We start from the raw sequence: 26017 nt of genomic DNA on the forward strand, positions 1-26017 counted from the left end.
CATCCATCCATCCATCCATCCACCTATCCATCCATCCATCCATCCATCCATCCATCCATCCATCCATCCATCCACCTATCCATCCATCCATCCATCCATCCATCCATCCATCCATCCATCCATCTATCCATCCACCTATCCATCCATCCACCCGCCCATCTGTGCATCCATGCATCTGTACATTCATTAATCCATCCTTCCATGCATCTATCCATGGATGTGTTTGGTTCCCCTCCCAGTATGGCCAATCTTTGCAAGAGGACGAATCTCTGGCTCTGCCCAGGTCCCAAAATCTTCTCCTCTTTACAAGGTGACTCCTGCACACCTGACTGTGCCCCCAGGACCCACCTCCCCTCTCCAGGAGGCAACTCCTTCCATCCCCAAGAGAAGGAGATTCCCAAGCCAGCTCTGATGTTGCTAAACAGGAAACTCCTTTGGCCTAAATTCCTCCCTGAGCCGGTAAACCCACAAAATCCTCCTGAACCCATCATCATCTTCTGCGCAGTTTTCAACTGATTAATGCATGGATGGTGGAGCGGGGTGGGAAACGGGGGGAGAAACACCGGTCACTGGAGAGGAAACTATGGACATTCCTGGCTGAGATATCTCAATACACCGGTCCTGCTCTGTACCTGCAGCCCTGCCTTGACTCCCCACATCCAAACTGTTTTCCTGTGCCCCGCAGTGCCGGGTTTGCCGCGTTGCCGACCCCCGGGAGGCACGTCCGCGCCTGCAGAAATGCTGCTGGCCGGTACCTGCCGACCACTTCGCTGGGGGATGCAGGAACCTGCCCCGCCAGGATGCGAAAGGCTGGACCGGAGGATGCTCACGACTGCGGCGAGCCCGGCAAAGCTCTCGGCATCCCGACGTGCAGTCAGGGAGCCAGCGACAATAAATATTTATTGGAGTTTAAAGGTGGACAGTGGGGGGGATAATTTTGTTTGGTTTTTGGTGAGAACTTCAGGCACAGCTGGAAAACTTCGGCTGCCTCCCTGTCGCTCCCTGCCCGTCCTCAGCGCTCGGCAAACAGCTTTAATCACGGGTGTTTGCAGGGAAAAAGAGCTTCTCTCCTTCCCACCCAGCCTGGACCAAACGAACCCCCTTACCTGCTGCGGGAAGAGCGAGGAGGGGTCCCCAAATTCCCGTTCCCTCCGCGATGCCGGGTTGGGCTGCTGTGCCACGCAGGGCTCCGGCGGGGACTGAGCTCCGGTGACGATGTCTCGGCTCTTACTCGAAGTGGTGGCGGTGACGACAGGGACAGGGGGAGGAGGGAAGAGTCATGGCCAGGCAGGGAAGGAGGGGAGGATGAGGGGGAGGAAGGCTGCAGGGACACCAGCTCCCCTGGCCCTCCTCATCACCCCCATGCGCTGGCAGAGCATCCCCAGGGTGGGAAAGGGCTGGGTGAGACAGGGATTTCTCAGTCGCTCCCAAGGCGCCGCTCAGCCGGGGGATCGGGAAGGGGGTGTTGGGCTTTGCGTGTGAGCGTGGGGAGGGAGAGGGAGGGAGAACAGGAGAAAAAGTGCTGAGGAGTGCAGGAGCTGGAACACAGAACGGGGTGTTGCAGGGGGGATCGCGGGGCACTGCATGGGGCGTCGCAGAGTGTGTTGCATGAGGTGTTGCGAGGGCATTGCATGGGGGGTTGCAGGGGGTTGCATGGGGCATTGCACAGGTTATTGCATGGGTATTGCATGGGGTTTGCATGGGGCATTGACGGGGGTATTGCATGGGGTTTTGCATGGGGCATTACATGGGGTTTGGCATGGGGCATTGCAGGGGCTATTGCATGGGAGCATTGCATGGGGTTTTGCATGGGGTATTGCACAGATTATTGCAAAGGACACTGCATGGGGTATTGCACAGATTATTGCAAGGGACACTGCATGGGGTATTGCACATATTATTGCAAGGGACACTGCAGGGGGTATTGCACAGATTATTGCATGGGGTATTGCACAAATTATTGCATGGGGCATTGCATGGGGTTTGCATGGGCATTGCATGGGGTATTGCACGAATTACTGCATGGGGCATTGCATGGGGTTTTGCATGGGCATTGCATGGGGTATTGCACAAATTATTGCACAGGGCATTGCAGGGAGTATTGCATGGGGCAATGCAAGGAGCATTGCATGAGGTTTTGCATAGGGTGTTGCACAGATTATTGCAGGGGGTATTGCATGGGGCAATGCAGGGAGCGTTGCATGAGATTTTCCATGGGGTATTGCACAGATTATTGCACAGGACACTGCAGGGTATTGCACAGGGTAATGTGTGGGGCATTGCATGGGGCGTTGGTTGGACTCGATGATCTTGAGGGTCTCTTCCAACCTAAATGATTCCATGATTCTGTGACTGTATGGGGCATTGCTCAGGGTATCATATAGGGCACTGCAGGGGCATTGCAAAGGTCCAGGCTCTTACACGGCTGGGAGCATACAGGGGGCTGCTTGGCCCCATCCCCACCAGACCAGGGTTCCCCCATGTGTCCCACACCCCCAGGTTTGGTTCCAACCCACCCGTGGGCAGAGCAGCTCGGGTGGGCAGTGACATCCCCTGCTCCAGGTTCACCCTGTCAAACACTGCCAGGGGGACGGTGGCAAAACTGGGGAAGCAAAGCCATGGTAACATCCAGCATCAACCCCGTTCCCACCTCAGGTGTCCCCATCCGAGGGGGCAGGGATGGGGTGGGGACAGGGCTACTTTGGGCAGCAGAGGTGGTTCTCCGACCATGAAAGGATGGGAAACCCAGAGCTCCGCGCTGCTTCCCGACCTCCCGGGTGAAGACCCAGAGCAGCCTCTCTCCTTCCTTCCTGCAAGGAAATTTAATGCGTGACCTTCCTGCAAACGAAGCCCAGGGCTGCAATTTCCAGCCCCGGGGGACCTGCCCAACAATTTGCTTCCTTTCCCCCGGGAGATTAATGACAAGGCAGATCTGGTCACAGAGGGCACCGGAATGTGCTGCTCTCCCAGCTCCGCCGCCGGTCCCCCATCCTACCGGCATCCAGGGGGCTGTTCCCACCATCCTTGGGATGCTGGGTACCACAAATCCATGGGGAGGACCACAGAGATGACATCCCACCATCTCACCACGGCAGCTGATGACAAAGCCAGGCAGAGATCGGGCTGTCCCCTCTCCAGGAACATGTCACCGATGCGAACATCACGCTGAGGTGATCCAGATGTCCCGTTGATGTCATGATTGCATCAGACCACACCAGTTTCTCATCATCCGTGTCATGGGTGTATCAAACCACCATGGCAAACTTCCCTTGTCCCCGGAGAAAAGCCCCATCCTTGTGTCATGGTTCTCAGCCCATGGCCTTGTCCCAAGGCTGCTTGTGGAGGGTGTTGGGTGTGGGATGGATCCCCAAAACTGGGTGATGAGGAGCGGGGAAGATGGAGCGATGGATGCCGGAGGGATGGGGAGCAGCTGGATATCGCATGAGCTGCTCCAGGAGGTTGATCCGGGCCCACCGAAGGAGGGGAATTAGGGAGAAGGATGTGTCAGGTAAGACCGCAGCAAATTAATCAGGAAAAAAGGACAAGCAACATTGATTTTTCTGGGGAGGGAAAAAAAAAGGGAGCTGGCTGCTGGGATGGTGGGTTGAAGGCTGGGGGGTGGTGGGAACGTTGTGGATGCTGGGGGGTCTGTCCCCTTCACTGGGCTCTGGATGGGGTGACAGTTTCGGAGGTGGAGGGGCAGTGTATTAACAACCTCATCCCTCCTCCTTTTCCCTCCAAGCGCAGAGGACGGGGAGGAAACAGAGATAAGGCTGACGCGGGCCGAGCGCAATGCATCTTTATTCCGCTGCCCGGGGCTGCTCCTGCCTCCCGTCCCACTCGGGGGCACTGGGGGGCCGGGGCGCCCTGGGGTGGCCCTGGCTCTTCTCTCCAACCTCATGGCTTACCAACAAGAAGGGATTTGTTTGCTTCCAGCTGTTTTGCCACTGCCCAAACCTCAGTGGGTTGAGAGTAGCGGAGGTGCCAGCTTCAGTTTAGTGCTGAGCGGTTCATCTCCATCCCCATCCCCATCCCCTCCACCCTGCCCAGCCAGAGGCACCACATTCCAGAGCTCAGGGTCAAAAAGGAGCGAGGGGAGCAGAGGGGCTGGGACGGAGACCCCGGAGAGGGTTTGCCCAGGGAGGGGGCTGGGGACACGTGGTGGCAGCGGGCTCTGCTGTGTGACATGTGCGATGGCATCGTGTGAGTGACAGCATTGCATGTGTGATGGCATCGTGTGTGTGACAGCATTGCATGTGTGATGGCATTGCATGTGTGATGGCATTGCATGTGTGATGGCATCGTGTGTGTGATGGCATCGTGTGAGTGATGGCATCATATGAGTGATGGCATCGTGTGTGTGATGACATTGTGTGTGTGATGGCATCGTGTGTGTGATGACATTGTGTGTGTGATGGCATTGTGTGTGTGACAGCATTGCATGTGTGATGGCATTGTGTGTGTGACGGCATCGTGTGTGTGATGGCATCGTGTGTGTGATGGCATTGCATGTGTGATGGCATCGTGTGAGTGATGGCATTGTGTGTGTGATGGCATCGTGTGAGTGATGACATCATGTGTGTGATGGCATCGTGTGTGTGACGGCATCGTGTGTGTGACGGCATCGTGTGTGTGATGGCATCGTGTGTGTGACAGCATTGCATGTGCAATGACACTGTGTGTGTGACACCATGTGTGACAGCATCACGTGTGCGATGGCGCTGTACGCGTGACAACGTTGGATGTGTGATGACATTGTGTGTGTGACATCACGTGTGTCAGCATCACACGTGCAACGGCATCACATGTATGATGGCATTGGGTGTGTGATGGCATCATCACATGTGCAAAGGCATCGTGTGTGACAACATCACGTGTGACAGCATTGTGTGTGCGATGGTGTCCCATGTGCAATGGCATCACCCGTGTGACAACATCACGTGTGACAGCATTGTGTGCGTGATGGTGTCCCATGTGCAATGACATCACCCATGTGACAACATCACGCGTGCAATGGCATTGCGTGATGGTGTCATATGTGCAACGGCATCTGCATGCGATGGCATCACCTTTTATAACATCACGTGTGATGGCATCACATGTGCAATGGCACCACGTGTGCGATGGCATTACACATGTGATGGCCCCACATATACAATGGCATTACATGTGATGGCCCCACACGTGCGATGGCATCCGATCGCAGGCAGCACCTCCTGTCCCCTCCCGGCGCTGCCACCTCCAGCCCAACCATTTCACAAACCCCCTTGCAGAACCTTGGCTCCCAGGACCAGGATGAGGAGCCCGGACACCCCAAAAGCCGGGGAGATGAGGCGGGTTGGGGTCCTACCAGCAAGCAAGGCCATGCGTGGGGTGACACGGGGCCCGTCCCGCTGTCCTACGGCTCGGTGACAGCGGTGACGTGGGTGGCCGAGCTCCGCAGGCGCTGGCTCAGCTCGGCGTGCAGCTGGTGGGCCGTGGCCTCGAGGCTGTGGGCCAGCTGGCTGGTGAGACGGAGCATGTGGGCCACCACCCGGACATCCTTCCGCAGCCTGGGGAGGGGGACAAAGGGGCTCAGTGTCCCCTGTGTCCCCAGCAGCATCGCCGCAGGGGGTGTAGAAGGTGATGCTGCCGTTCTGGGCGTCCCAGTGGGATGTCCCCAACCAACTCCTCCATCCTGCTCCACCATCACGTTGCGGCTCAGCTGTGCTGGGTCACTGGTTTGGGAGTGACAACTCCCCCCTCCTCACATCCTACCCCCCACCCTGCCCTTGAGGACCCCTCGCTGTCCCTGCTGCAGTGGCTTTAGGGCAGGGACACACATGTGGATGAGCACCCAAACCTCACACGTCACCCGAGAGCCACCACAAAGGCTGTGGGGCTCCTGGGGACACCCAGACCCTTTAAGGTGTCCCCAGCCTGGGGCTGCTTTCCCCCACGGAGTTTGGGGCATCAGCTCCATGGAGCATCTCCCCATGTCCATCCCCCCGTGCGGCACTCACTTCTCCCTCTTCTCCGCCACCTGTGGGTGATCAGTCTCGGCCACGTGAGCCTCCAGCTCCTTGCGGACGTTCTCCAGGCTCTCCCGAAATTCCAGGTTGGCCCCCCGGATGGCGGGAAGCGCCTCGGTGATGACGTCCTGGTAACGGGTCTGGTTGTCCTCCAGCGTGGCCGCCGTCTCCAGGTCCCTCAGGCTGGCCCTGGTGTCCTGCAAGAGGTCCTTGAGATGATCCAGCTCATGGCGGGAGATGGAGGGGGGCGGCCCAGGGGGGCTGCAAGGGCTGGGGGTGCGGAAAGTGATGCCGCAGTGCTGGGGGTCCTGGAGGGGGTCCCCATCCTGGGCCAGGTGGTACCCCAGCTCCTCCGGCTCGGTGTTGGGTGTCACGTCCTCTTCTGGTCCCCCCTGGGTGGTGACGGGGGGGACAAGGGCGCAGAGCCCCACCAGCAGGCACCACTTTGGGCCCCCCATGCTGTCCTGCAGGAGCAAAGAGAAACGGGGGGGGGGGGGCAAGGCTGTGGCTGAGACCCCCCCCTAAGACCCTTTGGGGACCCCCCCGTGTTCACACCAGCAAAATCCCCTAAACACCCTTATTTTTCCATGCATCTGCCCCTCTGGCTGCTGGGATTTGGGGGTGCCGTACTGTACCATCTGCACACCATGAAGGACCCCAATGGGGTAAAGGGGGACCCTTTCTGCAACCCCCCCCAAAGCACAACACATGGAGCATAGCAATGGGGAAACTGAGGCACCAAGGGGTTAAACTGAAGGCTGGAAGGGCTGGGGTGAGACTGATCCTGCCGGGGGGCACCTTGTCCCCCCAACCCCCCCCTGGTGAGCCGGGGCAAAGCAGGAGGCCGCGGTGGGGGGGTGCAGACGGTGGGGGGGTGCAGACAATGCGGCTCTTTCAAAACCGCCGCCGCAAAGTCTTGGCGCCGGGACTGGGTGCCAGAGGCGGCGGGCGCGGGGGTTTGGGGGTTCGATGGGGTCCCCACCAGCACCCCGCACTCCCCAACCCCCTCTGTAGACAGGAGGGGGCTCCCACGGGCATCCCGAACCCCCGCAGCATCCTGGGGTGCAATGAGCTCCTCAGGTCTCAGCCCCGCACCTGGCAGGAGTCGGGGGGGGTTCAGTTCGGAACAAAGGGCCCCCCGAAAAGGGGGAGTGTGGGGCAGCGGGGAGCAGAGCCGGCGGCGGCCCAGCCCTGCCATGAGTTGGCCGGGTCTCAGAGGCGTCGCCGTGCTGGCATTTCGCTGGCACCGCTGCTGCACCGGAATAGCAACAGCCCAGCAAAATTCTTCCTTCCCCCCGCACCTCCCAAAAAAATGCTCCCACCTTTTTTTCCGTCGGAAGAATGTGGGCTCGGTGCGGCGGCGGCTGGAAGGCGGGGGGGCTGCGGCCCCGGCTTTGGGGTGAGCGGAGGGGGCTGAGCCGGAGCTGCCCCCGCGGCGATGGGAGGAGGAAAAGCCCGGGAGCTGGCGGGAGCCAGGGAGGGGGGGGTCATCCACCCCCCGGGAGGGGGTTGTGGGGGTCCCGGGGACAGCGGGACGTTGGGGACAAGGGATGGGGGACACCGAGCCCCGCTGCTGATAAATGCGTAGCTTGTCCGGGCTTGAGCCCCCCTAAAATAACTCTGCCCCTCCCCGTTAGCAAAGAACAGCCCCCCCCAGCTCTGCTGCGCTGTGCAGAGCTGCAGTTGCCCCTCCCAGCTCCCCCCTCCTCCAGCGTCCCACCGCTTGTGGGGCAGGTGGGGAAACTGAGGCACGGGGCTGCGATTGCGAAACTGCTGCCGATCCCCCCGATATCCCCCCGCCCCGCTCACCGCTCGGCGACGCGGCCGCCACGCCACGGCAATGCCGGCGGGTCCCCACGCACACGCCACGGACACGGGTGTGGCACTATGGCAGCGCTGGTTTGGGGTGCACGGGGGGTCGTGTGTGCCCCCCCCGGGGCCGCCTCTTTGGGAGGCTTCAGGGCTGCTGAAATGGCCAGGCAGCGTTCACGCGTGTGCACGTATGTGCTTGGCATGCAGGCGTGTGCTGAGCGTGTGCAGACGTGCTCAGTGCCCACGCGGATGCCTGGTGGTGCACACTCGTGCTCAGCAGTGCACGCGTGTGCACGTACATGCCTGGCAGTGCACGTGTGTGCTGAGTGTGTGCTCGGTGTGCACGCACGTGCCTGGCAGAGCACACGCAGCCTCAGTGCACACACATGTGCTCGGAGACGCACACGCGTGCTGAACAGTGCACATACACACCCTCAGCAACGTGCCTGCTGGTGTGCACACATGCTCAGCGCACACACACGTGTTTTGCATATGCACACATGTGTGCATATGTGTGTGCACGCATGTGCATATGTGTGTGCGCATGTGTGTGCATACATGCCTGTGTGTGTTCATGCCTGCCCGTGTGTGTTCATGCATGTGTATATGCATGTGTGTATGTGTGCATGCCTGCCTGTGTGTTTGCATGCGTGTATGTGTACATGCATGTCTGTATGTGTGCATGCATGCCTGTCGCTGTACATGCATGTCTGCATGCGAGTGTTTATGCGCATGCTTGCACACATACATTTTTCTCTGTCCATTTGCACGTAGATGTGTGCCAGCACATGGGTGTGAACACGTATGTATGTATGTGTGCATGTGTTCTGCATGTATGCAGGCACATGCGTGTGCATGTGAACACGTCTGCATACACATGTGTGTACCTGTGTGTGTGCACACCTGCAGCACATATGGCCGCTCTGGCCTGTGTCCCCCCCGCCCCTTCCCACCTTCAGCCCCATTAGGATTTGGGTGCAGGCACGTTGGGTCAGTGGGTGCTGCTGCACCTTGGGGTGCTGCGGGACCTGAAGGGGGGTCCCGGGCTCCTCGTTAACGGGAAAAATAAACAAGCGATTACGGGCAAAACCCCGGGGAGCAGAGACAGGGAACGGGTGGAGTGGCGGCCACCCACAGCCGTGGCCACGGAGGTCCCCAAAGCCCCCCGGGACCGGGAGGGTGCTCATGGGACAAAGCCGGGTTGCCCCCCGTGCAGGGGTGCCCTCTGTGACAGGCGCCGAACGGCGGCGCTAGGACCCAGCGCAGCACCCAGGCAGGGGGCGAGGCCTCGGGGGCGGGGCCCGCGGGGGAGTGTGGAGCGGCCTCCTCGCTGGAGGGGTCGGGGTCACGGGTTCGAGTCCGGGTGCTGCCGGCGGTGAGGAGGCCATGAAGCGGTGGGCTGTGTTGTTCGACCTTGGCGGCGTGGTCTTCGGGCCCAGCCTGCAGCACTTCCTGCGCTCCTGCGAGCGGGACTTTGCTCTGCCCAGGTATGGCCTGACCCGGCCCGGCCTAGCCCGGCGGCGCTTTTCCGCCCGCGCCTCGGAGAGTCGCCGCTCGGCCCGAGACACGTAGAGACGAGGCGACAATACTGTGTGTGCGGCGCCCGGCCGCACGGGGTGTGCGCGACTGGGCAGCAGGAGCGCAGGAGCGGGTGTGGGGTGCAGGGTGGGGTCCCCCTGTCCTGGGTGTGGGGTGCAGCTTGGGGTCCCTGTGTATATGTGGCGTGCAGGCTGGAGATGATCCTGTCCTGGTTGTAGGGTATAGGTCAGCAGTTAAAACTAACCCCCAGGTTGCCATAGGGGGTGTTTGCAGAAGCACTAAGAAGAGCATCTAATCCTTAATTATCCAAGATAATTAATTAAGTTCATCCCTTCCCCGGCGCTGAGACCTGACACAACTAAATGCACAAGCTGGAGCTGACAAAACCCAGACAATTGGATCCCCGAGCGGGTCCCAAACAGCCTCTCAAGTCCCACTGAGCCCTTTGCCCCATTTAATATGAGATATTTGGGAATTACTAATTGCGGAAGCTCCCAAACAGCAGCCAAACAGGTTCTGTCTGTACCGCCCGACACGCTGGGGTTTCCCGGCAGCGCCTGGCTGTTTAAAAGAAAAAAAATGGCAAGGAGTTAAAAAAAGAATAAAATATTAAGTAGCCAAATGCTGGAGGACGTGGAGCAGATGGAGCAATAAATTCCCAGATTATCAGGCCATCAAGCATATTTTTTGCTTCGTTTTATATTAAAAAGAAGATGACAGCAATCCTGCTGGAAAAGGTAAAGCCGTTTATTTTTAACCGAGCTGCGTTTTTATCGACTTTGTCCTAAGGCCCGTTGGCTATAATCTTGTTTTATTGCCGCCCGAGAAGGCCTTTTGTGATCTTGTGATAGGGGAAAGTTATTTTCCCTGAGATGCAGCTGACCAAATAGCCTTACTCTTTGCATTATTTTATATTTTTGTTGTTCGTGTCGAAACTCCCTGCTCGTTTATCTGCGGGGCGAAGTAATTGAACTGCCAGCGAGAAATAAATGGGCAACGATCTCCCGGTCCGGTAATGGAGTGATGCTCCAGTCCCGGAGATGATGGAGGAGGGAGCGGGACTGATTTAGGCAGCTCCTTATCCCCGGCACAGAGCATCCCCATAGCACCCCCTCGGTATTGGGGTGACCCCCCGGTATCGGGGTACCCCCCAGCTGACCTCCCCTCCTTCTCCTTGCAGTAATTTCTTGCAACAAGTGCTGTTTGCTGGCGGCTCTGACAGCCCTTACGCCAAAGCCATGAAGGGACAGATCACCCTGTCCCAGGTGAGCCCTCGGGTACCAACCGTGGAGCATCACGGATGCTCCGATGCGCCGGGGGAGCACGGCCTCCGAGATGGGCTTTGTTTTATGTTTTTGGGGGGTTATTGAATGATTTTGTGGGTGTTTTCCAGCTTTGTTCGGAGGTGGAAGAGGGCTGCCGGCAGCAAGCCTCTGCCTTGGGCATCACCCTGCCAGCCACCTTCTCCATCTCCCGCGTCTTCGAGGAGATGGCGGCCAAGGGGACGATCAACACCCCCCTGCTGCAGGCGGCCAGGGTGCTGCGGAGGAACGGTGGGTGCCAGGGGGGTTTGGGGCACGGGGTGATGGAGTTGGGGTGCTGGTGCCCTCCTGAGCGGCTGCCATGGAGGTGCTGGTTGGTCCCACCACGAGGTCCCTGCTCAGTCATCATCATCATCATCATCAGGAGGAGGTTGAGGTTGGATGTGGGGAACAAGTTCTTCCCCAAAGGGCTGTGGGGCATCGGAACAGGCTGCCCAGGGCAGTGCTGGAGTCACCATCCCTGGAGGGTTGGACAGACGGACATGAGGTTCTCAGGGACATGGGGCAGTGCCAGGGTTGAATTAATGGTTGGATATGATGATCTTGAAGGGCTCTTCCAACCAAAATGATTCTGTGATTCTACCAAAGTGCTCTCTCAGCATCTCTAACTAAATATTCCGATCCCTGCTGCCAAATCCATCAGACATGTAATCGCCCCGCCAGCAATTAGCAGGATGCCGCAGCCCGTCACCCCACACCGTGATGGGTCCATCCTCAGCATCTCAGTGTCCCTGTCCGAGTGTCCTCATGTCCTGAAGGTTCAGATTTGCTTTTCTAGAGGTACAAACTGGGCGTAAGCTCCTGCTGAGCATCCTGTTATCTCCTGCCGGGTCATCTTATTCCAGACAGAGCCTTGTAAAGGGGAAATTTTAGGCTGGGAAGGTCTGAGAGATGTGTCTTGGGGAGGAGAAGTGAAACCAAATGCTTTTGGGGGACCGGCGTGGGAAAACCAGCCCTTTCCTAGGGTTTAAAACCTGCGTCCTCACCAACAACTGGGTGGACGACAGCGCCGGGCGGCTCTTCACGGCCACGCTGATGAACACGCTGCACCGGCACTTCGACCTGGTGATCGAGTCCTGCCGCCTCGGCATGCAGAAACCGGATCCCCAGATCTACACCTACGCCCTGGGTGCTCTGCAGGTGAAACCGCAGGAGGTACGGCCGTCACCCCCAAAAGAACAGTCACGGGGGGTCGCTGTGGGCGCCCACATTGGGTGCTGAGCCCTGGCTGGTGCATTTCCAGGCCATCTTCCTGGATGACATTGGGGAGAACCTGCGGCCGGCTCGGGAGATGGGCATGGCCACCATCCTCGTCAGGGACACCGACACCGTCCTGAAGGAGCTGGAGCAGCTCTCGGGTGCCCAGGTACGTGGGGTGATCTGGGTTCCCTGCTCTCCTGGGGTCCATGGGGTGACGGGTGGGACGGACCCCTTGTGCAACGATGCTGCTCTGCAAGTGGTGCTTGTGTCCTGGCCTTTGGTTTGGTTTGTTTTCCCTCCGCTTTAATTATACAGTTGCTTCTTCCATTTCTAACGATGTAGGGAAAGCGCCAGCGTAAATCCTGCTGGTCTCTGTGCACAGAACGGCTGGGTGGGCGCAGGCAGAAACACACAAAGGTGTCAATGTGACCTGGTCATGCATCACCAACCCATTCTTTATCTCCTTCATTCCCCCTTCCCTGTGTTTTCCTGTCCTTCCTCGCCCTGGCCCACCGAGGCCCCTCATGCTCAATGGAACCACTTGGAGTTGGCATCTTGACTCGTGTTGTTGCCAAACTCAAATCATATCAGGCTCCCAGATTGATGAGGTTGACTGCAAAGATATTTGATGTTTTTTGGGGGCACAGATTGTTTTAAAACCTGTTTGGAAGCTAAAGGCTGGTTCTTTTACATGCCATTTTGTTTTGAACCTTCACACGTATTTTTTGGCTTCATTGTAAAGACACTGATTATTTTGCGTAAGGCTTCTGTGAGGAGCAGGGGTTGGACTTGATGATCCTTAATGGGTCCCTTCCAGCCTGGGATATTTTGTGGTTCTGGGTCTTGCGGTGATGTGGTGCTGGCACAGGACTTGTGGGTGGCTTTGGGAACCAATGTGATGGGGACAGTGACCTCCTGCAAACGCTGCCCGTCCCCATAACCTCATCCCCTGGCCCTCAAATGTGTGGCTGTCCCATGGTGGGGACATCCCGCTGTGGCCACCGCTCACCCCGTGCTCCTCACCCGCAGCTTCTCGGCCAAGAAGAGCCGCTGCCGACCGCGTGTGACCCGTCCAACGTCACCCACGGCTACGTGTCCATCCGGGTAGGGGGCTGCCTGGGTGACAAGGTGTCCCCAGGCTTGGTGGGGGGTCAGGTGTCCTGGGGAGGGTGTTGAGCTCCATGCAAGGACGTGCCAGCCGAGGGGTGGCTTGTTGGGTCGTCCCTTGTCCTCTGGGGTGGGGGACGCTGAGCTTGTCCCATCACTCGGCGGCCAAACCGGTGGGGGTGGTGAGTGGCGGGTTAGGGGTGACAGCCAGGGCTGGTGAGGGATCTCTGTCCCTTCCAGCCCGGCGTCCAGCTGCACTTTGTGGAGATGGGACACGGCCCCGTCATCTGCCTGTGCCACGGCTTCCCTGAGACATGGCTCTCCTGGCGCTACCAGGTGATGGAGGCGACGAGGAGATGGACGGGTGGACAGACGGATGGACAGATGGATGGACGGTCGGATGGATGGACGGTCGGATGGATGGACGGATGGATGGATGGACGGATGGATGGATGGATGGACGGACGGATGCATGGACGGATGGATGCATGGACAGACGGATAGATGGATGGACGGACAGACGGATGGATGGATGGACAGACGGATGGATGGACAGACGGATGGATGGACAGGTGGATGGATGGACGGATGGATGGATGGACGGATGGATAGATGGATGGACGGATAGACGGAGAGACGGATGGATGGACGGATGGATGGACGGATGGATGGATGGACGGATGGACGGACGGACGGATGGATGGATGGGGGTGGGATGCTGGGGTGGAGGGGGTGCATGGCCACCACTCCGGGGGATCCTGGGGCTGTCCCACCACTCTGTTTTCAGCTTTGAGTGACACAGGGGATAACCCAGTAGAGTTCCTCACCCTCCAGTGTCACCAGCTGCCCCCAGGACACCTCTGGGCGTGCTGGGTGGGCAGGGGAGCTCCGGGTGGCTCCATGCCCCCCAGAAGCTGATGGTTTTCCCCCAGATCCCCGCGCTGGCCGATGCCGGATTCAGGGTGATCGCTCTGGAGATGAAGGGCTATGGGGAGTCCACGGCCCCGCCGGGTGAGCTGGCTTTACTGGGCTATACTGGGATGGGGCGGGAGCTGCCGGTCCTGAGGTCCAGCCCAGGAGCAGATGGGTGGAGGAGTCTTCTCCTGGGGGGGTGGAAGCTGTTCTGCTCCTGCCGCGGCTCCGGTGGGTGCAGAACACATCCATAGAAACGAGGGGATGCTAAAATCATGGCAATTGTGTCTTTTGTGCAGATATACAAGAATATTCGCAGGAGCAGATCTGCAAGGTGAGGAGCTGGGTGGTGGGACGGGGGTGGTGGGCTGGTGGGACACGTCCCGGCCAGGACCTGAGCCTTTCTCTCCTCCTGTCCCCAGGACCTGGTGGTTTTCCTGGACAAACTGGTGAGGAGCTTCCCGCCACGGGTCCCTGTTTCTCAGCAAGGTTTGGCCACTTGTCCCCCTTGTTGTCCTTCACCTTTTCCTTCCCATGAAGACACAGCTGAGCTGCCCGGTGACTCTGTCCCATGCTGAGGTCCCTGGTGACTTTGCCCCAAACCCTTTGGGGCAGCACCGAGCCCCATTCTTGTGTTCCCCATGGGTGCAATATGAAGAATGGGGACGTTCACCCAACCCATTGCGGTGGGGACAACCCATCCTTGGGAGGGTCCCCAGCTCCACGTCGCCTCCTCCTGGGCGTTGTGTCCTTGCTGAGGACGGGGACATGAGCTGGTGGCGCCTGGTTTGGGTTTTGCTAAGTGTGTGGGGAAGGATACTCGGTCGCAGTCCCTGTCCCCCATTAAAACCCAATCGTAGCAGCTCCTGAGTGACTGGGGTGGCCGGGGGACCCGTGCTGCCCCTCAGAATGGCTTGAACCCCATGTCATCTCGATGTCCCATCCCCTTGGGAGCTCTGTGTTTAATTCCCATCCCAGTGAGAGGGTGGGGTTGATGGGCTTGATTCCTGCGCCTTTTCAAAGAGATGGAGTGGAGGGGGAGGAAAGCAGAGCCCGCAAATGCCAGCACCCCCAGGGCTTTTCCCTTGCGAAACGGCTTCCGAGGGGTCGAGTCCTTCCAAAAATGCTAAAAAGAAAAGAATAACTTGAGAAACAATGGAGAGGAAACAAAAAGAGCCCTGGAGGGTTTTGCAAGGGCTCCTTGTGCGCTGGGGTCGGGGATGCAGGAGATGCCGAGCGGTCCAGGGGCCGGCGGGGTGATGGTGGGATGGACCCATCAGCCCCACATGGGAGGCGGGAGCTCCCACCTTGTGATGCATCTCCATTCATCACTTGTAGGTCACTCTGGGTCACTTGTGGGTCAATCTCAGTCACTTGTAGGTCACTCTCAGCCACTTGTGGGTTGCCGTAGGTCACTTGTATGTCACTCTCAGCCACTTGGGACCCCCCAAACCCTCCACCCCTCTTTGTGGGGGTCCCAGACCCCTGTTGTCACGCCGTCGCACGGCAGCGAGCAGGACTCGCCAACCCCAGCCGCTGCCGCCGGGGGAGAATTTTAATTACGCTTCTAAATATCAGCTAATTATGAACCGGCTGCTACATCGTCAGCAGCGCAGGGTTTAATTGGATTTATTTGTAAGTGCCCAGAGGGGTCAGGAAGAATGAATGGGGGGGGAACTGCAGGATCTGCACTAGGGATGCTGTGAGCCCGTCCCAGCAATTGGGGATTTATTTGGCTGTGACAATAGCGAGATGTCCCCCATGCTGTCACCTCAGGGTGACCAGCAGCCTCCAGATATGTTTTCAGTGGATAAATCAAATGCTTTTCCCTCTGGAGAGCGCAGGAAATGTTTCATTAAATGGGAGCGAATTGCTCGGGGGGATCCAGGTAACGCTTCTTCCTCGGGGGGCGGGGGGGAAAACGCAAAGAAGTAGCAAAAAAAGGGGAAAAAAAGGACAATATTGGTGTTTTGTGATGTCTTTGGTGCGCGTGGGGCGCAGCGCTGACACCCCCTCCCCGCAGGGCATCCCGCAGGCCGTGCTGCTGGGTCACGACTGGGGCGGCGCGGTGGTGTGGAACATGGCTCTGTTCTACCCCGAGAGGGTCAGGTGGGTGCTGGGGTCCCCCCCGGGGGTCGGGACACCCCAAATCCCGTCCTGTCCGCACGGCAAAGCCCCGGCTGGCGCGGGGGGGCCCCGACGCTGAGTCCTTGTGTGGTGCGGCAGAGCCGTGGCCTCGCTCAACACGCCGTACCGCCCCGCCAACCCCGCCGGCGACATCGTGGAGAAGATGAAGGCCGTCCCCAACTTAGAATACCAGTTCTACTTCCAGGAGCCGGTGAGTCCACGACCCCGTTTTTTATCCCCCACCGCTTTTTTGGGGCTTAAACCCCCCACTATGGCGTATGGGGACCCCCCGGGCACCGCCTGGTGTCACACTATTGGGGATCTCCGTGTCACCACAGCTGGGTTGGGGTCCCTCTGCCAGACTTGTCCCCAAGCTGAGCTCTGCAAAACCCCATCCCCAGCGTCCCCCCGAGCCCCAGCAGGTGGAGGATCCGCCCTGGGGGGAAACTGGAGCCCCCAGGGGTTTGGGGTCCCTGAGGAGGGTCGGTGTCACCCCCGGTGCTTCCTGGCCCCCCCGTGCAGGGTATTGCAGAAGCGGAGCTGGAGAAGGACATTGGCCGGACACTGAAGGTGCTGATCCGCTCCTACCGCCGGGAGGTAGGTTTGGAGCTCTGGGTGGGCCTGGGGGGCTCCACAGCCTGATATTCCTCTCCAAGCCCTCCAAAAAGGGCTCAGGGGTGGCTTTGCAGTGACCCTAAGGGATTCCCCACCCTGTGTTTGCTGTCCTATGAAAGTCTGCATTGGCAGCCATCAGTAGGGACCAGAGTGAACGCATCCTTGTAAGCAGCAGCGCAGGTCCCACATCTTTTTAAGATTGAAAGCTGACCCTGAGGAGGGACTAAGAGGATCTCTAGGAAGCCATGGTGCCTGGGGAGAGACAGCCCGGCCTGGGGAACATGTTTGGGCCAGGAGCTCTCCCCAGCCCTCACAGTGCCAGCGCTGCGGCCTTAACCCCTGCAGATGAATGTTCATCTCTCGCTGCAGGGCACAAACCTTGCCGGTTTAAAATAACAGCGCCCCGGGAGCGCACGGGAGGCCGTGCCGTGCCGGCGGCATCCTCTGCCCGCACCGCCGGCTGCTCCTGGCTCTGCAGCGGGCAGGTCCTGCATCCCTTGGGATGTGGCGATGCTCCGTGCCTGCTCCCAGCTCTGCATCCTGGGGCTGATTGGTTTCCTGCATCCCTCGGGATGTGGCGATGCTCCGTGCCTGCTCCCAGCTCTGCATCCTGGGGCTGTGTGATTGGTTTCCTGCATCCCTTGGGATGCAGTGATGCTCCATGCCTGCTCCCAGCTCTGCATCCTGGGGCTGTGTGATTGGTTTCCTGCATCTCTCGGGATGCAGTGATGCTCCATGCCTGCTCCCAGCTCTGCATCCTGGGGCTGTGTGATTGGTTTCCTGCATCTCTCGGGATGCAGTGATGCTCTGTGTCTGCTCCTGACTCTGTGTCCCACGGCTGCAGGATTGATTCCTGCATCTTTAGGGATGCATTGATGCTCCATGCCTGGAGCTGCACAGTTGGTTCCTGCATCCTTTGGGATGCAGCGATGCTCTGTGTCTGTTGGCTCCACAGTCCAGGGCTACACAGTCAGTTCCTGCATCTTTTGGGATGCAGTGATGCTCTGTGTCCGCTCCCAGCTCTGCACCCTGGGGCTGCACAGTTGGTTTCTGCATCATTTGGGGTGCAGCGATGCTCCATGCCTGCTCCTGACTCTGTGTCCTAAGGCTGCATGATTGATTCCTGCATCCCTTGCGATGCAGTGATGCTCTGTGCCTGCTCCCAGCTTTGTGTCCCACAGCTGTGTGATTGGTTCCTGTATCTTTAGGGATGCAGTGATGCTCTGTGCTTGCTACCAGCTCCAGATCCCAGGTGTGCATGGTTGGTTCCTACATTCTTTGGGTTGCAGCAATGCTCTGTGCCTGTTCTCAGCTCCACAGCCCAGGGCTGCACAGTCAGTTCCTGCATCTTTAGGGATGCAGTGATGCTCCATGTCCACTCCCAGCTCTGCACCCTGGGGCTGCACAGTTGGTTTCTGCATCATTTGGAATGCAGTGATGCTCTGTGCCTGCTCCCAGCTCTGTGCCCTAGGGCTGCATGACTGATTCCTGCGTCCGTTGCGATGCAGCGATGCTCCGTGCCTGCTTCCAGCTTTGTGTCCCACAACTGTGTGATTCATTCCTGCATCTTTAGGGATGCAGCGATGCTCTGTGCCTCTTCTTGGCTCCACAGCCCAGGGCTACACAGTCAGTTCCTGCATCTTTAGGGATGCAGTGATGCTCCATGTCTGCTCCCGGCTCCAGATCGCAGGTGTGCATGGTTGGTTCCTACATTCTTTTGGTTGCAGCAATGCTCTGTGCCTGTTCTCAGCTCCACAGCCCAGGGCTGCACAGTCAGTTCCTGCATCTTTAGGGATGCAGTGATGCTCCATGTCCACTCCCAGCTCTGCACCCTGGGGCTGCACACTTGGTTCCTGCATCCCTTGTGATACAGCGATGCTCCGTGCCTGCTCCCAGCTCTGTGTCCTACAGCTGTGTGATCGATTCCTGCATCTTTAGGGATGCAGCGATGCTCTGTGCCTGCTCCCAGTGGGGATGGAGCCCCAAGTCTGCCTGGCAGCTCCAGGGATCCCCCCAACAGTGGGTTTCCCCCTTGGGGATGGGTTTTCCCCCCGGAATGGTGTCCATCTTGCCTCCCATCACTCCCCTCTCTCCGCAGGACCGATTGCCCTCTAAGATCAAATTCCACGACGTCTGGAAGCGAGGTGAGGGGGACACAGAGCTCGCTGTGGGGTGGGGGGACATGGCGGGGACATGGCAGCAGTGCTGGGCCTCTTGTTGCAGGGGGATTGCTGGCGGGCTTCCCAGAAGACCCCCCCGCCAGCCCCATCCTGTGCGGCCCCGAGCTGCAATATTACATCCAGCGCTTCCAGAAATCCGGCTTCAGGTAGGGGCAGGAGCCTGGGGGGGTGCTGGTGTCCCCCCCTGCAGAAGGGGGACCCCCGAACCCACCTTGGCCTTGCTTGATGACCCCAAGAAGGCGCGCGGCTGCTGGGTGGAGGCTGTTGTCAGTCCCATGGGATTGTCCCCGCGGTGGTGACAGGAGCCGGGTCCCAGCGTCTCCAGTTCATTCCCTTCTCTCCCAGAGGCCCCTTGAACTGGTACCGCAACATACGACCCAACTGGCACTGGGCGCTCACTGCCAGGGACAGGAAGGTGGGGACCCATCCTGTCCCATGGGGATGATTTACAGACCCGGCACCTTCCCCACACCTTGTCACCTGTGTCCCCTTGTAGATCACGATGCCAGCGCTGATGGTCACGGCCGGGAAGGACGTGGTGCTACATCCCAAACTGAGCAAGGACATGGAGCAGTGGGTGAGTCACCCTTGTCCTGAACCTCTTCTGTGAGACCCCACGGTGGGATTTGACCCAGAATGTGAGGGGTGGAAGGGACCCATCCAAACCACCCTGCCTTGGGTTAAGCCCTGCCTTGGGTTAAGCCCTGCCTTGGGTTAAGCCCTGCCTTGGGTTAAGCCCTGCCGGGAGATGCGATGGGGCTGGGTGTTTTGGGGACAGCATCTGAGGGTGGATGGCTGAGGTTGGAGGGAGGTCCCAGCACGGTCCCAGTCAGCCCCTCATGATGGAGCCGTATGGGGACACTGGGACATGAAGCCACAAAGTACATTTAAGTGCTGAGAGGAGACCAGAGCAGAAGAGACAGAATCACAGAGTGACAGAATCCCAGTGTCAGGGGTTGAAGGGCCCTGGAAAGCTCATCCAGTGCAATCCCCCCATGGAGCAGGAACACCCAGATGAGGTTCCACAGGAAGGTGTCCAGGCGGGTTGGAATGTCTGCACAGAAGGAGACTCCACAACCCCCCTGGGCAGCCTGGGCCAGGCTCTGCCACCCTCACCCCAACAAGTTGCTTCTCCTCTTTCAGTGGAACCTCCTGTGTTCCAGTTTGCACCCATTGCCCCTTGTCCTGTCCCTGGTTGTCACCAGAAGAGTCTGGCTCCATCCTCCTGACACTCCCCCTTTCCATCTTGATCCCCAGGAATGAGTCCCCCCTCAGTGTCCTCTGGTCCAGCTCCAGAGCCCCAGCTCCCTCAGCCTTTCCTCCCACGGGAGATGCTCCACTCCCTCCAGCATCTTGGTGGCTGCGCTGGACTCTCTCCAGCAGTTCCCTGTCCTGCTGGAACTGAGGGGCCACAACTGGACACAAGATTTCAGATGCGGTCTGGGATTTGGGGACATCACTTGGGAAGGGGGGACATTTGCCTCCTCTGCTGTGCAGCAGCAGGAGGGGGATTCCTTTTGCCGAATGGAGGAGCTGGGGATGCCGATGCAGCCCGGGGTGGGCTGTGCCGATCCCAGTTCTGCCCGATCTTGGCCCAAACCGTCCCCTCTCGTGTGTCCCCCCGCAGATCCCGCAGCTGCGCCGGGGGCACATCGAGGAGTGCGGGCACTGGACGCAGATGGAGAGGTACCGTGCACGCCCTGGGGCCGCCGGGTCCGGGCTCCCCCTTCCCCGGGGGGCGCCAGATCGCACCCCAGCTCCGTGTCACCCCCAGGCCGGTGGCGCTGAACAGGATCCTGCTGGAGTGGCTGGAGGGGCTCCCCCCGACACCCCCCATGCCCAAGATCTCCAAGCTGTGAGCGGGCAGAGCCTGTGCCTTCCCCGCCCCGGATGATGCTGCGTTTTAGTCTTGCATTTTACCTCTAGGGCTTGATTTTTGCCTTTGGGGCTTGGTTTGGTGTTTGGATGGGTGGGGGAGCCGGGACCGGGGTGGCACAGGGGACTCTGCTTCGTGCAGGGTCCCCATGAGCTCTCACGGAGGTCCTGGGAGATAATTTGGGGCTTGACCCATCCTTGGGGCTGCCCCATCACCCCGACCCCGTCCCAGGGGCTCCCTTGGCTCAGGGGGTGGCCGGAGGGTCCCGGGTTGTGCCCACGTGGTTGGTTTTGGTGTGGAGGTTTTAATTTATAATTAATGCTGCCTGAGAAATCACCTTTTGCCTTATCACGGTAAGAAATAAAGCACAAAGTGACCCGAGCGCCTCGGCTCTCCCCGCTGTCCATGGGGTGCAGGTTCCTGCAGCGTCTCGTCCCCATGGCCCATCCCCGTGGCGTCAGGGCTCGTCCCCAGCCTGCATCCACCTCCCCCTGGCCCCAACAGACATTACAAACCAGGATGGCGTAGGGATTCGGGCAAACACGCTTGGTATTTCCCACCCCCCTGGCTAAATTCTCCCCGGCCCACAACTATTTTCAGCCGGGGCGTTGCGGTTTGTCTGTCTGCGTCTCCCTTCCAGCGAGCCCACGGGAATGTTGGTGCATCCGGATTCGCTCTGGAAAAGGAGCGGCGTGGATTTGGAGGGACGGGAGGGGGACAAAACCATCCCCTAGGTGGGCGGCGAGAGGTTTGAAGCCGCTGCCCCCAGCCCGGCATTATCCACAACCCCTCTGCTCCCCCGGTTTGCTGCTGGGGGGCAGCGCTGGGAGCGGGTTTGGGGGCTGATTTGGGGTTTGCCCATGAAATGGAAGATCCCAGAGCATCATCCTCGGGCAGCCGGGACCGCGGCCAAGCACCCACCCTGCAGCCCTGCCCATAAATCTAGGCGGGTGCTGCCAAAACAGCCTCTGCTGTGGCGCTGGCATCGGCGTTCGGGGGTTTTGTAGGTGTTGGCGGGCTCCTGCCAGCCCCCCCTGCACCCCAACCCCTGGCATTGTCTCCTCCTTCTCTGCAGACATTCCAACCCGCCTGGACACCTTCCTGTGTAACCTCATCTGGGTGTTCCTGCTCCATGGGGGGATTGCACTGGATGAGCTTTCCAGGGCCCTCCCCATCCCTGACAACCTGAGATTCTGGGATTGTTCCTGCTCCAGCAGCCCCTTCCCCCAGTTCCATCCTCATCAGCCCCAGACCCCAATCCTGCAGCCCAGAGCAGCTTCTCCAGCTCCCACCCCCCCAGCTGTGAGTGTCCTGGGCCCCATGGGGGTGTGTGGTTTTGGTGCACCCTGCACATCCGTTGATCCTGGGGTGCACAGGTGCCCCAGTGCATAGAATCACAGGATCATTTTGGTTGAGAAGACCTTTAGGATCATCGAGTCCATCCATAACCCACCCCTGTCCCTGCCCCATGTCCTGAGAACCTCATGTCCGTCTGTCCAGCCCTCCAGGGGCGGTGACTCCAGCACTGCCCTGGGCAGCCTGTTCCAATGCCCCACAGCCCTTTGGGGAAGAAATTGTTCCCCACATCCAACCTCAACCTCCCCTGGCGCAACTTGAGGCCGTTTCCTCTGCTCCTGGCGCTTGTTCCTGGGGAGCAGAGCCCGACCCCCCTGGCTCCAAGCTCCTTTCAGGCAGTTCAGAGATCAGAAGGTCTCCCCTCAGCTCCTGTTCTCCAGCTGAACCCCCCAGGTCCCTCAGCCGCTCCATCACACTCGTGTCCCTGGGGTGCTCATGTTCTTGGTCCCCTGGGCGCATCCTCCATCCCACATGAGGACACGTGCATGAGCTCCGGTACCCGCACAGGCGCGTGGGATGCAGCAAGCCCAGGGTGCCCGGTGGGGATGGAGACACCCCCACAGCACCCACAGCACGACGGATGGAGCCCGAAATGAAGAAATAAACCTGGCTGCACATCGAGCTCCTCCAGGCCATTGCTTTTTGCAGCTGGAAGCCACTCGTGGTGGTTTTGGTGAAGGGAGAGGGACCACGATCCTTGGGATGCTGCAGAGCTGGGAGCTCGTCCCAGCAACAATGCTGTTGTCTCCGGCTGCGCGCTGCACCGCGGCTCCATCCTGCTCCTGTCCCAGCTCTTCGGTTTGCAAAGAAAGAAGAAAATGTCTGGAAAAGCTCAGGGTGGCTTTTCAAACCAGGGGCTTGGAAGAAATAATCCCGCAAAGGCTCGACACGAGAGGCAGCTCCTGGAGCTCCCAGGGCAGCCCACCAAAGCTGGGTTTAATTTTTAAGACAAGCTTGCAATTCCCGCTCTACAAATCCCAACGCTCACCATGGAGAGCAACAGGAAAACTGGATGTTGAGGGAACATCACGTTGTGTCCCCAGGGGAGCAGAGGCTCAGCCGCTCCGATCGGGTGACAGTGGCAGCACCCAACGCATCCGGGACCCAGCGCTGGGGACGTGGTTTGCAAGGCTGCCTGCAGGCAGGAATTACAGCTTTATTTCTCATTATTTGTCCTACACTGTTTTTTTAGGGCTTGAGCAAGGTGCCAGCAGGGGACAGTGGCAGAGGTGGCTGTTCTGGCTCTGCGGAGGAGGAGAAGCTGGTGGCAGTGGTGCTGTAGTCAGGGGACGTGTGGATCTTGGTGGGGACAGGCACCCCCAGCTTTTTCCCCTGTTGCTCTGAGCCCAACGGGGTCTCTGTGATGAGTCTCCAATGGGAAATGTCAGCAGGATGTTGTGCACGGGGTGCAGGGCGCGGACATGGGCTGCTGTGCAAGGTGCACGGACGGGGTGCAAGGTGCACACACGGGGTGCGGGTGTCTGTCAGGGTGCAGGCTGCACAGACGGGTGCAAGGTGCAGGCTGCATACATACGGTGCAAGGTGTGCACAGAGTGCAGGGTGCACGCCCAGGGTGCAGGCGCTGGGTTGCATGGTGCACGCATGGGGTGCAGGATGCACACATTGGATGCAGGGTGCACACATTGGGTGCAGGGTGCACGAACGGAGTGCAGGGTGCTGGCTGCAAACATGGGGTGCACGGTGTGGGTAATGGGGTGCAGGGTGCACACACAGGGTGCAGGGTGCACACATTGGGTGCAGGGTGCACGAACGGAGTGCAGGGTGCTGGCTGCAAACATGGGGTGCACGGTGTGGGTAATGGGGTGCAGGGTGCACACACACGGTGCAGGGTGCACGCATTGGGTGCAGGGTGCACAAACGGGGTGCAGGGTGCACGCTGTACACATGGGGTGCACGGTGTGGGTAATGGGGTGCAGGGTGCACACACACGGTGCAGGGTGCATGCATTGGCTGCAGAGTGCACAGAGTGCAGGGTATAGGGTGCACGTATAGGGTGCACAGTGAGGGTAATGGGGTGCAGGATGCACACACAGGGTGCAGACGACACTGGGGTGCACACACAGGGTGCAGGGTGCACACACGGGGTGCATGGTGCAGACACTGGGGTGCACACACAGGGTGCACCACACATGGGATGCACACATGGGGTGCAGGGTGCACACAGGGGATGCACACATTGGGTGCACACACAAGGTGCAGGGTGCACACATGGGGTGCACACACGGGGTGCACACACAGGGTGCACACACGAGGTGCAGGGTGCACACATGGGGTGCACACACGGGGTGCACACATGAGGTGCACACATGGGGTGCAGGGTGCACACGGGTGTACACGTGGGGTGCACACATGGGGTGCAGGGTGCACACGTGGGGTGTACACGTGGGGTGCACACACGGGGTGCACACATGGGGTGCAGGGTGCACACATGGGGTGCACACACGGGGTGCACACACAGGGTGCACACACGAGGTGCAGGGTGCACACATGAGGTGCACACATGGGGTGCAGGGTGCACACGTGGGGTGTACACGTGGGGTGCACACATAGGGTGCAGGGTGCACACGTGGGGTGTACACGTGGGGTGCACACATGGGGTGCAGGGTGCACACGTGGGGTGTACACGTGGGGTGCACACATGGGGTGCACACACGGGGTGCAGGCAGAGCCTGGCAGGGCCACGCTGGGGGCTGAGGAGGGTGCGGAGCCCCAAAGCCAGGGCTGAGCTCTCGGCAGGGTCTGTCGGGGTGTCGCTGCCCCACGCACGCAGCGGGTGGGCTGGAAAACCCACAGCTGCAGCTGCTCCTGCGGAACCTGCAGTGGGGCAAAAAATAAGAATATACAGGTAAAACCAGCTGCTCTGGGGCGCGGGGTCAGGGCTGCTGCGGGAAGGAGATGGACCTAGTCCTGATCCTAATCCTGATCCTAATCCTGATCCTAATCCTGATCCTAATCCTAGTTCTGCACTTCCAGGACTTTACCCCATACCAGTCCCTGGCTCTGGCACGCATGGGCAGGGTTCCCTTTGCCCCCGGGTTTGGTGCTGGGGGGCAGGACTGCACCCCACCGTGGTCCCTCGCACCCATCGGGCTTCATGCCACCCGGTTAAACTTCAACCCACCCCTGGACTCTGGGACGGCACCGGCTATTCCCTGGGGATGCTCAGTTAATATTTCAGCCCCAAAGGGCCTGAAAACCCCCCGTTTGCTGCGTGCCGAGGGCGAAGGTCCCTGTGGGTCCGACACGTCTTTGCACGGCTCAAACCGCAGCGTCAGCCCCCCCAAACCACCCTGGCACGAGGGTGGCACGATGTGACCGGCTCTGCTTGTCGCCTGGACCAGAACCCCTGGAAATGTGCTGGTTTCCTCTGCTTTTAATCGGCATCTCCCTCCAAGCACCCATGGGTGCTGCGGGAGGGATGCTGAGCTGCAGGGAGGACAGAGTGGGACTATGGCTGTGCCCGGTGGGGACAATGAAGGGACAACACGTCCCTGCTCCCATCCAGGGCCAGCTCTGGTCCTGTCCTCATCTCCTCCAGCCGTTCCTCTCTGGCCCCATTGCAGAAAGGAAGCAATTAACTCATAAAAGAGGAAAGAAATAAAGCCCTTGGAGATTGAGATGTAAAGAATAAAAGCTGCCCATAATTAAATTTCAGCTGTTTTATTTTTAAACGGAGAAGAAAGAAGGCAAAAAGCCAAACGCCACCTGATTTCTGCCTGGCCCAGGCACTGAAGGAGCTCCAGCAAAGCACCCGTGCCTCAGTTTCCCCGCTCCGGTGGGGGAGGTGGGAGCTTTGGGAGCCCCCCCAGTGCAGGCAGCTCTGGGGAGGAGCCCGATGGGTGGGGGACGGGGGGAAGCTCCAGTCACAAGCCAAATTTTGGGGTAAATCCCATCCCCGTGCTCCTGCAGGGGCTCAGAGGCAGCCCCACACACCCACCC

General features: G+C 59.4%; 2 protein-coding genes across 4 annotated transcripts; one reads left to right on the forward strand and one right to left on the reverse strand.

Moving 5' to 3' along the window:
- Nucleotides 1–2922: 2922 nt before the first annotated feature.
- LOC309437868 (uncharacterized protein) lies at nucleotides 2923–7490 on the reverse strand. Its single transcript, XM_082048659.1, has 3 exons — nucleotides 7334–7490; nucleotides 6003–6475; nucleotides 2923–5552 (listed from the first exon to the last, which is right to left on the reverse strand). The coding sequence occupies exons 2-3, from the start codon at nucleotides 6467–6469 to the stop codon at nucleotides 5399–5401; spliced, it is 621 nt and encodes a 206-aa protein (XP_081904785.1). The 5' UTR covers nucleotides 6470–6475; nucleotides 7334–7490; the 3' UTR covers nucleotides 2923–5398.
- A 1655-nt stretch (nucleotides 7491–9145) lies between these two features.
- On the forward strand, nucleotides 9146–21082 carry EPHX2 (epoxide hydrolase 2). Of its 3 annotated transcripts, none has more exons than XM_082048466.1 (19): nucleotides 9146–9310; nucleotides 10543–10627; nucleotides 10756–10915; nucleotides 11649–11839; nucleotides 11928–12050; nucleotides 12914–12988; nucleotides 13232–13327; nucleotides 13924–14002; nucleotides 14203–14237; nucleotides 14326–14352; nucleotides 15927–16012; nucleotides 16130–16241; nucleotides 16553–16627; nucleotides 18744–18789; nucleotides 18869–18971; nucleotides 19171–19240; nucleotides 19322–19402; nucleotides 20453–20511; nucleotides 20600–21082. In XM_082048466.1, the coding sequence occupies exons 1-19, from the start codon at nucleotides 9210–9212 to the stop codon at nucleotides 20682–20684; spliced, it is 1689 nt and encodes a 562-aa protein (XP_081904592.1). In that variant the 5' UTR covers nucleotides 9146–9209; the 3' UTR covers nucleotides 20685–21082. The 3 variants fall into 3 exon arrangements, with proteins under 3 accessions (XP_081904592.1, XP_081904593.1, XP_081904594.1); XM_082048468.1 differs by lacking the exon at nucleotides 9146–9310 and adding an exon at nucleotides 9971–10099; XM_082048467.1 differs by lacking the exons at nucleotides 18869–18971; nucleotides 19171–19240.
- The last annotated feature ends 4935 nt before the right edge of the window (nucleotides 21083–26017 follow it).

The sequence above is a fragment of the Streptopelia decaocto genome, assembly GCF_964273445.1.
Source record: "Streptopelia decaocto genome assembly, chromosome: 3".
NCBI lineage: Eukaryota > Metazoa > Chordata > Aves > Columbiformes > Columbidae > Streptopelia > Streptopelia decaocto.